Raw genomic sequence first — 15630 nt, forward strand, 5'->3', positions numbered from 1 at the left:
TTTAATTGCACGATTAATCATGATTAATATTTTTAATCGCTTGACAGCCCTATCAGGAATGCCTGTATCCATTTCCTTTACTTAGTCATGACAGACAATGTAGTCTGTATGTTCTACATAAATCTTCAAGGGAGAAGAGTTGGTAAGATTCCTTCACTTTCCTTCCTCCTCTTATGCCAAAGCACTAAAGCTATGGAACTGGCTCATCTTAAGCCAAACACATCCTCGTCTTAAGCTTGTTGCATTATAGAATCATAGAATAATAGGACTGGAAAGGACCTCGAGAGGTCATCGAGTCCAGCCCCCCGCCCTCAAGGCAGGATCAAGCTCCGTCTACAGCATCCCTGACAGATGTCTATCTAACCTGTTCTTAAATATCTCCAGAGAGGGAGATTCCACCACCTCCCTTGGCAATTTATTCCAATATTTGACCACCCTGACAGTTAGGAATTTTTTCTAACAGGTACTAAGAATACCATAACTGATTATTTAGCAGGTACTTTTCCCCCAAGATTATAAGTGGGAGCTGGATACTCTGATACTCAGATATATTCTCCTGTCCTGGGGTTTCTAAAAGTCAACCTTTTTTTGCCAGTCTCTCCTTATCTCCCTTCCCTACCTGCTCTCTGAGCTCCTCCATTGGAAGCTGGCAGCTCTGTTTGAAGCTTCTCAGTCAGCCCCTTCCCAAGCTGGTCATCTGAGATCCCTGCCTGCAAGGGATCTCTAGGCAGGTCTCATTAAACATCTGCACAGCCATGCAGCTTACAGGGAACTTAGCTCTTAAGAATAGTCTAGGCTTAGTAGGTGGTTGTGCAGCACAAAGGGCTGGACTTGGTGACTTCTCAAAGTCCCTTTTTTACCCTACATTTCTATGATTCTATATACTCTTCCAGAGCACTTAATGTCCGGACTATGAGGGTGATGATCTTTTACTATCCTGGACAGACCATCTGAAGCACAACTTTCCTCCCTTTCCCCTACTAGCCTATTTTGTCTGGAAAATTTATCACAGTAAAGCACAAGTCATTCTTGTTGCACCAAGTTGGTCCCAGACTGTTCTGATTTCTGAATCTCCTATGATTGTTAATTTATTATCATATCAACATCCAACACCTTGCAGCTCTGATAATGCAGGAGAATGGTGGGATCAGACATTTTAACCCAGACTCTCTTCATCTCTCATCTTGGTATTTGGATGAGTCTCAGACCTAGAACATTCATGTTTGCAGGCCAATCAGACCTCCACCATAGTGAAAACTCACCCAGAAATTCCATTTAGCTGAAGAGAGTCCTTTCTCTGCCTTCATGCAACAAAACCAGTTTTCCCCAGAGACTGCAGGTATTCTCATTATTTTAGACTGTCTCCTCACTTTCAAGACAGAAAGGTAGGCCTGTTAGCTCCCTGAGGTCTACCTCACAGCAAAAGTCCTTTCCACCCATTGGTAGATAGATGACTGTTCTACTTTTACTTACCTGATAATCAGACTCCTAAAGGATCTCACTAGAATCACCAGTAGTGAAGTCAGCATCTCAATGGTAACTCAGTCTTATACTTTGAGTACTTACCATACCATCCTTTCAAGTGTTGGCCATCTACTGGGTTCTATCTGTGAAGAACAAATCCATCTAAAAAAGTACCGGCACTATTTGTTATTGTAGGAGAATGAGCATGGTGACAAGCAGTATCTGCTCAGAGACCATCTAAGTAGATTTCTGCATGTATCCTTCTTTGCTATTGGTTGGCCCCTTTCTCTACCTTTTCTTTGTTCTTTAGGGCACAGTAGTATTTCTCCAAGAAGTGCCTGTACTGGACATTTGTAACACTTTCACAAAGCATTATACTTTAGTCCCGACCTCTTCTGCTCTTCTGTAGACTCAGCTTTTGGAATGGAATACTGCAAATATCTATACTGTCTGTGCCCTTGTACCCACATGTGTAATACAGGTTGGGTTCACACATCTCACAGAATCTCCAGTTTACAAGTAAGTAACCACCATTTATTTAAACTGGAGAGGGAATCAGTAGATGCATTAACACTGAGTATAACTTAAAATATTTGCCTTCAGACACTAAGAACCTGCTAACTCACGTTTTTAATGTCTAGTTGTTTCATTTACCACTATGGACTTCTTTCAGTAGAGTCCATTTAATTCTTCTGACAGCTTTTTAGAGAAATACTGAAATATTTATAGGTTTGTATATCATCTTTTTGAAGTGTTTCCTTAAAGGGATAAAGAAGCCAAGTTTCTTAACAGGTGTGTTTTTCCATTTCTGGCAGCTTTTGGCAATGCCAGCAGTCTTAAATATATGTTGAAACTTCTTTATTACATAAAAATTCTTTGTCTTGGAAATGATTTTGTTCCCCAACTTTCATATCTAAAAAGAGATCTGGATAGTGATTTGTATTGATAATATCTCATCTGTGGTGTGTGTGTGTGTGTGTGTTTGTTTGTTTTTGAAAGGGTGGGGGAAGAGGAACACTACTCTTAAGATCAGACCTGCTATTTGTCTAAAATAATTTTATGGTAAATTTTCTGTTAGATTTGAGGCATCTTGTCTTACACTGTCACTCACACTTCTGTTTAACTACTTGAAAACCTCCAAATATACTTTAAGAAATAAAAGATGTCTAAGTCTTACGGTCAGTAATTCAGTGTAGTTTAAGCCATTTCCTTAATATCTGTGAGGCAATCTCTATTAGCAGGGAGAGAAATTTAGCTCATTAATAAGAGTTTGATTGTAGAGTAACCACAAGCCTTGAGTAGAGACCAGAATTAGAGTGTGCTACCCTAGCATCAGACCAGAGGCCAAATTGTGAACTGGTCACAATTTGATGTCTGGTTTCTGATTGATGGGAGAGGGGAACAGTATTTGTACCTGATACAGATTTTACTTCTCTTACCTCTCACTCACCACACCTACACCAGAGGGGAGTTCTGGCTTTGTGGAATATATTTGGATGGCTGCTTTTTGCAATCTGTTGCATAGGCTGGCAAGGATGGTCAGAATTAAATAATTGGAAATAAATGTTTTAAGTGCTAAGGAAGTGATGAAGGTGATAGCATACAGAAAGAACAGAAACTGTAGTGGTGTTGGGTTTTTATATTGGGATTTTTTGCTTTAATAGTGAGGCTCTAAAGCACAGCATCAGGGAGATATATATATCTAATACAGAGATAATGCAAATGGGGTCCAAATATTGTTAAGATTTAATCAAATATCCTGTTCTTGTAAGATGAAGGAAAGTCTGTTTTAACATCCTTTTGTTGCTATGGTTGCAATTGAGGCACACTTACAAGGAGAGTAGGAGGTTTGTTTAGTTGTGAATTCTGTCATTTTTATAGCTGTCAAAATTACATGGTATTTAGGATATTTGGACTGTTTGTTTTCAACTCTGATTAGGGTAGTGCCTTCTGTTCGTTCTGGTTTTCCAGTTTTTTTAAATGCAAATCAAAGTATTTAAATAAAACTAATCATCAAAACTATATGTATTTTTCTAGATATTAAAAAAATATACTAATTATCACAGCATATGAACATTTGATGTTAGATCAATATGCTGTACTTGTATTTTAGTAAACATTAAAGTTTTTGTTTTTGACAGCATTTTTTGTCCTCAAGAAAATACAGAAGAAGCCCTATTGTTGTTGTTGATTAGTGAATCCATGGTAAGTTAAACAGCTGTTTTAAAAAAAAATTGTCGCTTCTGTCATTTATGTCTTTTGGGTACTTTAAGTATGACTCCTTTCCTGATAGGAAACTAGGCGAGGAGTTCCCTCTGCAACTAAAGCTATTGCTACTCTCATAGAGATCCAGAAGAAAGTGCTGTGAGGATTTTATGATTCTGAGATCCTCTTTCCTTTTGAGACTTGACTACATTGTCTATAGGCAAAACCTAACTTTCCTTTAGTTACAAGGAAGGGAGGTAGAGTCTGTTGCCAAGGCTAGGTCTTTCACTTGGCATCACTTGAGTGTGAACAGCTATTATTCAGCCAAGTAGGCTTGAAAATTCAAGTAATTTTTGTTATTGTAACTACTGAAACCAAAAATTTTATATACATACTGAGTAAATATATGTAAGACCAAGAATTCTTTTCTGATGTGCTTTAAAATGCAGATATCAAATTTCGAATAATTCTTGATATTGGCATACTATCTGTATAAGGCATCATAGGATGTTGCTAATGTTGTGTTTATGAATGCCTTCATTTTCCCCTGTGGTTCTTTCCTTTCTGTGCCTTTGCTAACACCTGTTAAAAGGGTACCATACTACTGCTTACTGATCATTGATCTGCCCACTGGTATCTTACCAATGCAAGCTCAGCCGTGTCCCAGGCTGTCAAGACTGTCAATACACAACCTTTTACTCCTTGGGGAAATCTGTGCCATTGTGCGCACACACATTTCATATGTCTTTTTTCAGAAACTAACTTCTGCTGTAAAGTTGCTCAGGTGTTTCTTCAGCCCATCAGAGGGCACTATGGCACTAGAACAGAGCAGCAGCTCCCAACAGAAAATAATTTCTGTAGCTTCACATTTTGCCCACCAGAGGGTGTGGTGATTCTAGAACAGTGGTCACTAACTTTTTTACCCCCCAAGATCACTTTTTAAAATGACAGAACAAGCCAAGATCTACCACCCCGCCCCTTCCTTGAAGCCCCGCCCTCTCTATTCTCCTCCTCTCCGTCACTTGCTATCCTCAACCCTTATACTGCTGCTTTTTTTCCCAATTATTCTATAGGAAGAGGTTTTTCCAACATTTGGCCTGTCTAGACTGGACCAAATGTCAGAAAAACCCCTTCTTTTGGAAGCCCCCTAATTCCTCATGGAAAGAGGAATATAGGGGTTACCAAAAGAGCATGTTTGCTTTTCCACTAAAAAAAGTGGAAGAACAAACGCATCCCTGGATGCAGAAGAGTTTTTCTGGGATACCTCTGAAATCCCGGAAAAACTCCTGCAGTCTAGCTGTACCCTCACTGGATTGAGACATGATGTGTGGGCTCTGGGGTGGGAATGAGGGGTTTGGGTGTGGGAAGGGGTGAGAGGTGCAAGCTCTGGGAGAAAATTTGGATGCAGGAGGAGGTGGAGGAGAGGATGCTGGCTCAGGGAGGGGGCTCCTGGCTGGGGAGTGTTGGGGTCAGGTGGAGGGTTGGGGTACTGAGTAAGCCACAGGCTTGTGGATGTGAGGGTGCAAGAGTTTAAGATGGGGGATGGAAGGGGCTCAGGGCAGGGAGGTTAGGAGTATAATGGGCTCAGGACACAGATTTGTGGTGTGTGGATGGTGTAGGAGTGTTGGGGCAAAAGACTGAGGATGTGGGGGTGCAGGAGTTTGGCAGTGTGAGAGGCTCAGGACAGGGGGGAGTGCAGGAGTGTTATGATGCTGCGGAACAATGGGGGTTTGTTGACCAGGCTTTATTTTTAAATAAAATATGTCAAACACAAAAAGTTTCAGCATTGTTTTTATTTATGAGAACCTGTTTTGATTCAGGGGTCACTGAAAAGTCAGTTGGGGCCACACAAGTGAGATGCAAAAAAAAAAAAAAACCTCCTCCAAAGCCTCACTGATGTGGCCCCAACTGTGCTGGTGGGAGCAGGGGACTAGTGGGGAAGGGTGCTAGTGGGTGCTGGGTCTGAGGACAGGGTGTCAGTGGAGGCAAGGGTCAGGGTGATGGGGTGGGGACAGGGTGCTGATGGGGGGTAGGGGTCAGGATGCCAGTGGTAGCAGAGTGCCAGTGGGAACGGGGCAGGGAATCCTTGATACGCGGGGAGGGCGGGGACAGGCAGCTCTGTGGGCACCAGCTACTTCTCCTCCCCGCTGCCTGTGATATAGAGGCAACGGTGGGGAGTTAGTTATTGCATGTAGTCAGTAGGTTTAACTGATAAACCCAAGGTTATTAGCTAATCGTGTGATTGACTACACGCTGATGCCGTGAGTGGTTGCGATTAAGCAAACCGCCCCCTTCCCTTGGTTTCGCTGGGACTGTGCAGAACTCTAGTCTGCCCCCTTGCTTACCTGGGAAGTCGTAAATAAATTTACAGTAAATACCAATTTGTGTCTTAATCAATGAACATAACTTTATTGATGTTGCCACTTAATGAATAATAAAGTCAAAACAGAACAGCTGAGAATTAAAAATAAAATAATAAAAGGAAAAATATAAAAAGTATATTGTTTCTGCTAGCGTGATTACAAGGATACTTAGTGACATCAGCTAATTCGTTATCTAGTTTAGTTTCTTATAGATTAATTTTTAAAAGAACTGCAACTACGAGGATCCCTGATCTTATAGCTTATCGAGATTATTTTGTTTTTCTTGATTTTTTTTTTAGACTTTGTTAGATTTTTTTTTACTTTTTGTCAGATTTTTTGACTCACCTGATCAGGTGTAGCAGCATCTCTCTACTGGCCAGGTAGAGGACGACGAATGCTGTTACGATGCCTGCCTCGGTATGGACCTCCTGCCTCTTGTCTTCAGAGAGCAGCATGTGAGTTCAGTTTCCAGAATGAGTTGTAGATGTTGAGGTACCCGCTGTCGTTGCTGCAGGGTATTTATGGCCTGATCTCTCATTGTCTATTCAGTTCTTTGGTTAATTTGAGATGAAATTTTTTTTCTCTTAAGGGCTAGTGAATTAGCTGAGAATCTTGTAAGTAGATGCAAAAAAATTTTTTCTCTTGGACGAATTTGGTGTGTTACTCAAGGGCTAGCGAATTAGATGAAGATCTTTACTCTTACAAATTTTACTGCTTATCCTAAATTATCATATTTCATAACACATTTCATAATACACTCCTTAACGGCAAAAAAGTCAATCCATGTAGTCCGTGGTTAGGCTACTTCCCCTTAAACATAACTGTCTGTTCTTTTGCTATGGCTTCATTTTAAAGAGCTGCTAATCATACATGACAGCTGACATCCCTAGTGAAGAGCACAGGTGAACAGCAGGTGCAAGGACACATGTAGACGTTAGCAGAAGTGCCTGACTGAATAGGAGAGGCTAGAAATCAGCAAAGGTCTGCATGGGATGGTCCCTAACAATCCCTTCCTACTCTCCCCAAAATCTGTTCCATAGTCTTCTCACCCATACCCAGCAACCCTTGAAATTCATACCCAGATTCCTTCCCAGCAGTTACTTCCCTCTCCCTCACCTCCTCCATTACCCCCTGACAAAACTCAAGTCTTTGCACTGCTTCTGAGAGGTGCAAGAAGTCAAGTGCTGTTCTGTAGTTTAAATGAATTATTACTTAGAGTTATGTATTAATATATGTAGTAAATAGTCTATTTGTCAAAAACATTTCCTGGATCTTTTTTGTTATGGATATACTTTTTGACAGGTTATTTTAAATAAATTAGCAAAATAATTGAAATTGGTGTGACTATATTTATATTATTTAGACAGGTAGAATTTTGCAAAACTTCAATATTGTGTGCAAAATTTTTTTTGGTGTAAATTTCTCCCAGGAGTAATCTTTTCCCTCTGTGTATGAATCTGAAACTTTATCCCTACTTTATATTGAACAAAAGGTACAATTTTCAGAAGCATCCAAGTGCTTTCATATATTGCAATGTATGTTAAAAATGGTTAAGTATTATATATAGCTGAAAAATACTTATCATTAATGTGATTGCTCATAATGATTGGTATTGCTACTATCATTCTTCCTACTTGGAACATTTATAAATTTTATTGAAAACAATTTTCATTTGTCTTTGCTGCGATAAATGTCCCTATGTAATGCCAGCTTAGCCAGAGAGAGGGGACAATGATGTCACTATTCAGCACTGTGTGCGCAGTCAATCAGTAATACGATTGCCTGTTATATACCACCATAAATCCCTGTACTCACTTTCAGGGAGCGTGAATCACGTGGGTGACTGAATATGAATATACTAGCACCGTATCGGACAAAGTCGAAGCTTCAGCTGTCAGACCAGTTGACCATATATAAGATTGTTATTAGGGGTTCCACAAAATTCTTTTGAATTTAAAAGGGTTCCATGGCCAAATAAAATTGGGAAACACTGCTATATAGAAATGAAATTTAAATAGTAATGAGAAAAGGTTGTTTAAAATGTTCATTTTCTAGCTAGATTAGATGAATAGGTGAAGACATGGAGTTGTCAATTTGTTCTTCAGTTCCCTAGAGAGTCCTCTGACTCATTAATATTTAAACAAAACTTAAAATAAAATAAAATGATAGCCTCTCATTTCAGAGGCTTTAATTGGTTTCACACTATAGTAACCCATAAAAATTCAAGTCTATAGTGTTAACAATAGTGACATTTGAACTCAGAAGCATGTAGAATTAGAGGACATCAAGACAAGGCATATTTAGACTGGTGGTTTTATTATGACAGTATGTGATTGAGCATACGTGTTGACTTCCGCACTATGGTCCAAGCCCTGCCCTCACTCCATCCCTTTCTCCAAAACTCCACCCCTTCCCTGGTCTTTCCACCCCTGTTCTGCCCCACCCTCATTCTACCTCTTCCCCCAAACCTTGCCTCTGTCCTATCCCCACCCCCGATTCCACTCTCTTCCTCTAAGCCCCCACCATTCCTCTTCCTGTCCTGCCTTCTCACCCAGCTGCATCCTGTCACTGCTCCTAACTCACCTTCCAGGAGCATCCTGAATGCCAGAAATCAGTTGTTCACAGCACACTGGAAGTTCTGAGGAGAAGTTGGTCAGTGAGGCCTCCAGCAGGGGAAGAAGACAGAGTGGGAGCTTGGCTTAGCACACCCTAATATTTTCCGGGGGTTGCTTATTAGTTTTGAGATGAAACTTTTAAAGTCCTAGACCAGTGTTTCTTAAACTTTTTAAGACTGAGAAACACCAAGCAATAATTTTTTTTTTTATGGGGAACACCAAGGATTTTTTTGTGGAGGAAAAAAGGGGAAAAAAACCACCACACAGGACCAGGAGGAAGGGTAGAGGACGGAACCTAGAATTGTGGAGTGTGTCGATTGAATCGTAGCTTGGATTGGATGCAGGAGCACTGTATAGCTCTCATGGTCAGTGTTGTGTGCAATCAGCATGCACCTCATTTCACATGCCCTTTTGTTGTTACATGTGTGTCACTTTAGTTATACCAGTAGGGAAAAAAACTACACAGACAGAAACCAGCGGAATCTGCCAAACCTGCAGATAGGCAGTGGTAAACAAAACATGTGGGGCACACATAGATCCCCGATGGACTGCATTTGGCCCATGGACTGCAATTTATTCTCCACTGTATTAGGCCCATCTTATGGACTATACATTGACCTGTTTTGGTGTGGGGTTATCTTTGGAAAAGACTCTTCATTCCAGAAAGCAGATACTGTCATAATCATCTTCAGAAGATGAAGAGTCCTGTGGCACCTTATGGACTAACAGATTTATTGGAGCATAAGCTATCGTGGACAAAGACCACACTTCATCTGATGAAAGCTTATGCTCCAATAAATCTGTTAGTTTGAATCTGCAAAAGCGATGAGGAGTCCTTTGGCACCTTATAGACTAACACGGCTACCACTCTGATATTAAAGAAGATGAAGTAAGTGAAATGAAAATTTGCTTTGAAAGGAGGGATGGAGGAAGACCCCAACAGTCTGTCACTCAGCAAAGTTGTACCTTATTTTGATGCAAGACAAAAAAGAACTAATTACAGCAGTCAAACTCAAAGCACAGCTTCAGCTTAGATAATTTTTAACAAAATTAATAGCCTCAGTTTTAAACAGAAAACATGAAAGTGGATCAGTTACAGAAATATTAGATAAGGGTTAAATCCCTCCCAAAAAGTAGTATGAGAAGATATATCAAACAATCTTTTGTTCAAATGCAAGTAATCAAATGCAAAATGAGCAGCAGTTGCTATCTTGTTGGTCACCTACTTCCAGTGATGGTTGTTACATTGAAACATTAATAATAATGACCAGAATCAAGATATTAATCCCATTAGAGTGACCTCTTAAGTTTCTTCTTGTTTTACAGGCTAATCGTGATGCTGTACTGAGCAGAATACCAGAGCACAAAAATGATCGCATCATCAGTTTGCAGAGTGCATCTGTAGTCTATGATTTGCTTACAATTGCCTTAGGGAGAAGAGGTCAATATGAAATGCTATCAGAGGTACGTCTGTGATAGTCAATATTTTTTTCTGGTGCCATGTCTTCAGTTGTTTCCAAACATTAAACTATATAAAATGTAGATGATAAAACTCATTTGAAACAAAAACTGTCATGAATTTACTAATCTGTTCAGTTGTGGTGTTGTAGTAATAGTCTAAACAATTTTGTAAAAAATCTTGTGCAGTAACAAACTCTGTATATATATTTTAGAGACTTGTGTGTCTGTCTGCGTGTCTCTCTGTGAGTCTGTTCAAGAACTCCTCCTAAACAGTAAGCACCAGGACAGCCAAATTTGGTATGCTGCTTCCTTGTCTCCTAACTTAAAGCAAGGTCAGGGTTTGATTGTGTCAGAACAACCAGAAGTGCCAGTAAAGGGTTTGTTTCCCATAACATGGAAAGGGAGCGGTTGGGCTATTTAGAGGACCACGATACTGAGAGGGACCACTGGAGGCAGTGAGCCCGCAGGGGAGAGCTATACTGCTGAGTGTCCACGGGCCAGCCGTACCACCAAGGCAGTGGTCAGGAGGGATGAGGCTCCACCACCTTGTCTGCCAGCATACCAGGTAAGTAGCCCCCTGCCTCAAACCCTTTCCCCCTCTCCTGCTCCTTGGCTGCAGCTCTGGAGGAGGGAAATAGGAGGGAGAGAAAAGGTCCATACAGAATGGAATCCTCTGCTCTGAGCCCCTCCTGACTGTCGCCCCCCCTTCCCCAGCATCCTGCACTGCCCTACACACATACCTGCTTTGAAGGACCTGTGCAACACCTAGTAAGTCTTCTAGTTGTATTGTAGTAAATCCTCATTAGTGACTAGTTGGAAAAGTAATTTGTGAAACTATTTCTTTTGAGGTGAGTATTTTATATAATTTACCCTTTTGGTTGAGCAGCATTGGGAGTGCTCTAAAAAGTGGAAGGATTAATAAATAAATAATAATAATAATAATCTGGCTTTTACATAACTAAATGAGCTTCTCCTTGATTGTTTCTTCAGATTCCAGCTATGGAAATTTGCATATGCCTGAAAAGTTTTATTTAAATATAAAATATAGAAAACTGTTCTTTTTAGATATGCCTTACATGTTTAGGGCATTTTAAAGTGTGATCTCTTTCTCAAATGAATAAAGGCTAATCAGGCTTTGCATAAGAGATTTTTCTCTTGCTTAAAGCAATGCCTTGAATTCAGCAAAATGCCATTAACTGAGATTCATGATTAGCCATCTGTATCTACCACGAGCCTTTAGTCACACCTGAATTCCATACATTTCACTTGACTTGAAAAGCCTGTCAAGGAATTGATTAGCTGGAAAAATAGTAATGTGCCTGAAGAATCCTTCACAGTGAATAGTCTAACTTAAAAAAAAAAAAATCAGTAGCAGTCAAATACCTGTGAAGCTTTTCTTGTCAGTATCTCCTCATGCTCAACTCTGCAGTATTTCCTCCTGTAACCAACATTTTACAGTTTCAGATGGCTACATGCTGTTTTTATTAGAGTAATAGTAGCCCTTCCAGAATAATATGGATTTTTATTTATATTTATAAAGATATTTCTCTGTATAACATTTCAAATCTTCTAAAAATCATTTTGATGAAACTCTATAATGTGGGCTCTCAATTAGCACAGAAATCAGTATTTATGTGATAACTGAAATGAAGTGTATTTGGTCTTTTATGGATTCAGGGTAGACCCTTCTGAACCAATAGCACCTTTCCCCAGGCAGGTCACTAGAAATCAAACCCAGTTCTTTTTATCAGATTCGTAGATTTATAATCATAAAGGACTGTTATGGTTATCTACTGTAATCACTTGCATATCATAGAATCAGGACTGGAAGGGACCTCAAGAGGTCATCGAGTCCAGCCCCCCGCCCTCAAGGCAGGACCAAGCTCCGTCTACACCATCCCTGACAGATGTCTATCCAACCTGTTTTTAAATATCTCCAGAGAGGGAGATTCCACCACCTCCCTTGGCAATTTATTCCAATATTTGACCACCCTGACAGTTAGGAATTTTTTCCTAATGTCCAATCTAAACTTCCCTTGCTGCACTTTAAGCCCATTACTCCTTGTCCTGTCCTCAGAAACCAAGAGGAACAAATTTTCGCCTTCCTCCTTGAAGACACCCTTTTAGATATTTGAAAATCGCTATCATGTCCCCCCTTAATCTTTTTTTTTTCCAAACTAAATAAGCCCAGTTCATGAAGCCTGGCTTCATAGGTCATGTTCTCTAGACCTTTAATCATTCTTGTCGCTCTTCTCTGTACCCTTTCCAATTTCTCCACATCTTTCTTGAAATGTGGCGCCCAGAACTGGACACAGTACTCCAGCTGAGGCCTAACTAGTGCAGAGTAGAGTGGCAGAATGACATCACGAGTTTTGCTTACAACACACCTGTTGATACAACCTAGAATCATATTGGCTTTTTTTGCAACAGCATCACACTGTTGACTCATATTCAACTTGTGGTCCACTATGACCCCTATATCCCTTTCCGCCATGCTCCTTCCTAGACAGTCGCTTCTCATCCTGTATGTATGGAACTGATTGTTCCTTCCTAAGTGGAGCACTTTGCATTTCTCTTTATTAAACTTCATCCTGTTTACCTCTGACCATTTCTCTAACTTGCTAAGGTCATTTTGAATTATGTCCCTATCCTCCACAGAAGTTGCAACCCCACCCAGTTTGGTATCATCTGCAAACTTAATAAGCGTACTCTCTATCCCAATATCTACATCATTGATGAAGATATTGAACAGTACAGGTCCCAAAACAGACCCTTGCGGAACTCCACTTGTTATCCCTTTCCAGCAGGATTTAGCACCGTTAACAACAACTCTCTGACTACGGTTATCCAGCCAATTATGCACCCACCTTATCGTGGCCCTATCTAAGTTATATTTGCCCTCTTTATCAATAAGAATATCATGTGAGACCAAGTATCAGAGGGGTAGCCGTGTTAGTCTGAATCTGCAAAAGCGACGAGGAGTCCTGTGGCACCTTATAGACTAACTGAAGTGTAGGAGCATAAGCTTTTGTGGGCAAAGAGCCACTTCGTCAGATGCATGTAGTGGAAATTTCCACTACATGCATCTGACGAAGTGGCTCTTTGCCCACGAAAGCTTATGCTCCTACACTTCAGTTAGTCTATAAGGTGCCACAGGACTCCTCGTCGCATGTGAGACCGTATCAAATGCCTTACTAAAGTCTAGGTATATGACATCCACCGCTTCTCCCTTATCCACAAGGCTCGTTATCCTATCAAAAAAAGCTATCAGATTATTTTGGCATGACTTGTTCTTCACAAACCCATGCTGGCTATTCCCTATCACTTTATTACCTTCCAAGTGTTTGCATATGATTTCCTTAATTACCTGCTCCATTATTTTCCCTGGGACAGACATTAAACTGACTGGTCTATAGTTTCCTGGGTTGTTGTTATTCCCCTTTTTATAGATGGGCACAATATTTGCCCTTTTCCAGTCTTCTGGAATCTCCTCTGTCTTCCATGATTTTTCAAAGATCATAGCTAAAGGCTCAGATACCTCCTCTATCAGCTCGAGTATCCTGGGATGCATTTCATCAGGACCTGGTGACTTGCTGACATCTAACTTTCCTAAGTGATTTTTAACTTGTTCTTTGTGTATCCTATCTTCTAAACTTACCCTCTCTCTGCTTGTATTCACTACGTTAGGCACACCTCCAGACTTCTCGGTGAAGACCGAAACAAAGAAGTCATTGAGCATCTCTGCCATTTCCAAGTTTCCTGTTACTGCTTCTCCCTCCTCACTGAGCAGTGGGCCTATCCTGTCCTTGGTCTTCCTCTTGCTTTTAATGTATTTATATGAGGAATATAATTTCACATAGTAATTTTTGCATGATGTCTGTGCCTTCTGCTTAAACTGTACCATATCTTTTACAAAAATATCCAGTCTTGATATTAAATATTACCTGATGGATATCCCAGTGTTATCCCAATGCTTAATGGCCCTCCATGTTAAATTGTGTACTGTATTCTTAGTCTGGATTTATCTTGCTTTATTTTCCAGCCATTGGATCTCATTATGCCATGTGCTAGAGACTCTTCTACTGCCACAAATCTTCTGAACATTTACTTACGGACTGTGATAAAATTACCTTCTGAATTTTCTCGTTGATAAGACATGTTTTCTAGACTTTAAATCGTTCTTAACGTTCTTCTTTTAACACTTTTTCATTTAAAAACATTTGTTTACGTGTAGACAACAGGACTAGACAGAAGTATTTCAGGCCTTTTCTCATCAGTGCTATATGCAAAGATAATACCCTCTCCCTACAATTACCTGATATTCCCTGCTTATATGTCAAGTAATTATCCATCTTTGCCAATGTACTGAAACTCATGTTCAGCTGGCTATCCACCATGACCCCTAAATTGTTTTCAGAATACAGTACCCCCCAACCAATCCTGTAAGTATGACATACTTTTACTCTTTTTTTTGTTTTGTTTTTGTTCCTAGGTATATGACCTTGCTTCTAGCTAAATTAAAATGTATATTGTTTAGAATAGTCCAGTTTACCAAGTACTCCAGATCACTCTTATGACCAGGGCTCACCAAACCGCGACGAGCCCTGTTCGCCAGCCGCGCGGTTCGGCACGCTGCGCATGCACAGACCGTGCTGCGTGGCTGTGCCAGCTTGTAATCTACTCGCCACAGGCGAGTAGATTACATTAATTGTCAAGCCCTGCTTATGACAAAGCTTTGGCTGTGTCCTTATGGTCCTGTGTTTCTAGATGGTTATTGTATGCCTCAGAGGCTCACTGTGACCCTCCACACTTCCTCTTATCTTTTCTAGAGACCAGGGTCAAAGCTTATTGAGCCATTCTCATCATTGGCAAAGTTAAAGGATTGGGTTGAAACCCCTCCGTAATTTTGCTTCCCTTTTCAGGAGCAAACTTTTTAATGGTATGGGGAGAGTTCCAATCCAGAGACTCTTGGTAGCTGCCTTTTTCCTTGGCCACTTCCCCAAACACTCCCCTAGTACCTTCTCCCTGGTACCTGAGTGAATCTTCCTTCTTCAGCACAGTTTTTCCTTTCTCCTCAACACACTTCCCTCTCAGTCTTTCATTCTTCAGTAACCTGAGGGGAAACTGGATCCACCTAACGAAGAGAGGAAGGAGCATCTTCGCGGGCAGGCTTGCGAACCTAGTGAGGAGGGCTTTAAACTAGGTTCGTCGGGGGACGGTGACCAAAACCCTGAGGGGAGTGGGAAAGTCGGATGCCGGGAAGAAATGCAGAGAGGAAGGGGCAAGAAAGGAGGACCCATGTTTCGAATGGAGAAGATAGGACAATCAACTGGTTACCTGAAGTGTTTGTACACTAATGCGAGAAGCCTGGGCAACAAACAGGAAGAACTGGAGGTCCTGGCCCAGACTAAGAAATATGATTTAATTGGGATAACAGAGACTTGGTGGGATGACTCGCATGACTGGAGCGCTGTCATGGAAGGATATAGACTGTTCAGGAACAACAGGCAGGGGAGAAAGGA

At 40.7% G+C, this 15630-nt stretch overlaps 1 protein-coding gene across 6 annotated transcripts in view; it reads left to right on the top strand.

Moving 5' to 3' along the window:
* Positions 1 to 15630, top strand: part of TTC7B (tetratricopeptide repeat domain 7B) — a 252974-nt gene that overhangs the window by 75576 nt on the left and 161768 nt on the right. For all 6 annotated transcript variants that reach the window (XM_075926715.2, XM_089778382.1, XM_075926717.2 and 3 more), the window contains 2 exons: positions 3606 to 3669; positions 9974 to 10111. In XM_075926715.2, coding sequence (XP_075782830.2) covers positions 3606 to 3669; positions 9974 to 10111 — 202 coding nt within the window. The remainder of the gene's footprint in view (positions 1 to 3605; positions 3670 to 9973; positions 10112 to 15630) is intronic.

The sequence above is a fragment of the Pelodiscus sinensis genome, chromosome 5 (genome assembly GCF_052426305.1).
Source record: "Pelodiscus sinensis isolate ZL-2025 chromosome 5, ASM5242630v1, whole genome shotgun sequence".
In the NCBI taxonomy this organism is placed as follows: Eukaryota; Metazoa; Chordata; order Testudines; family Trionychidae; genus Pelodiscus; species Pelodiscus sinensis.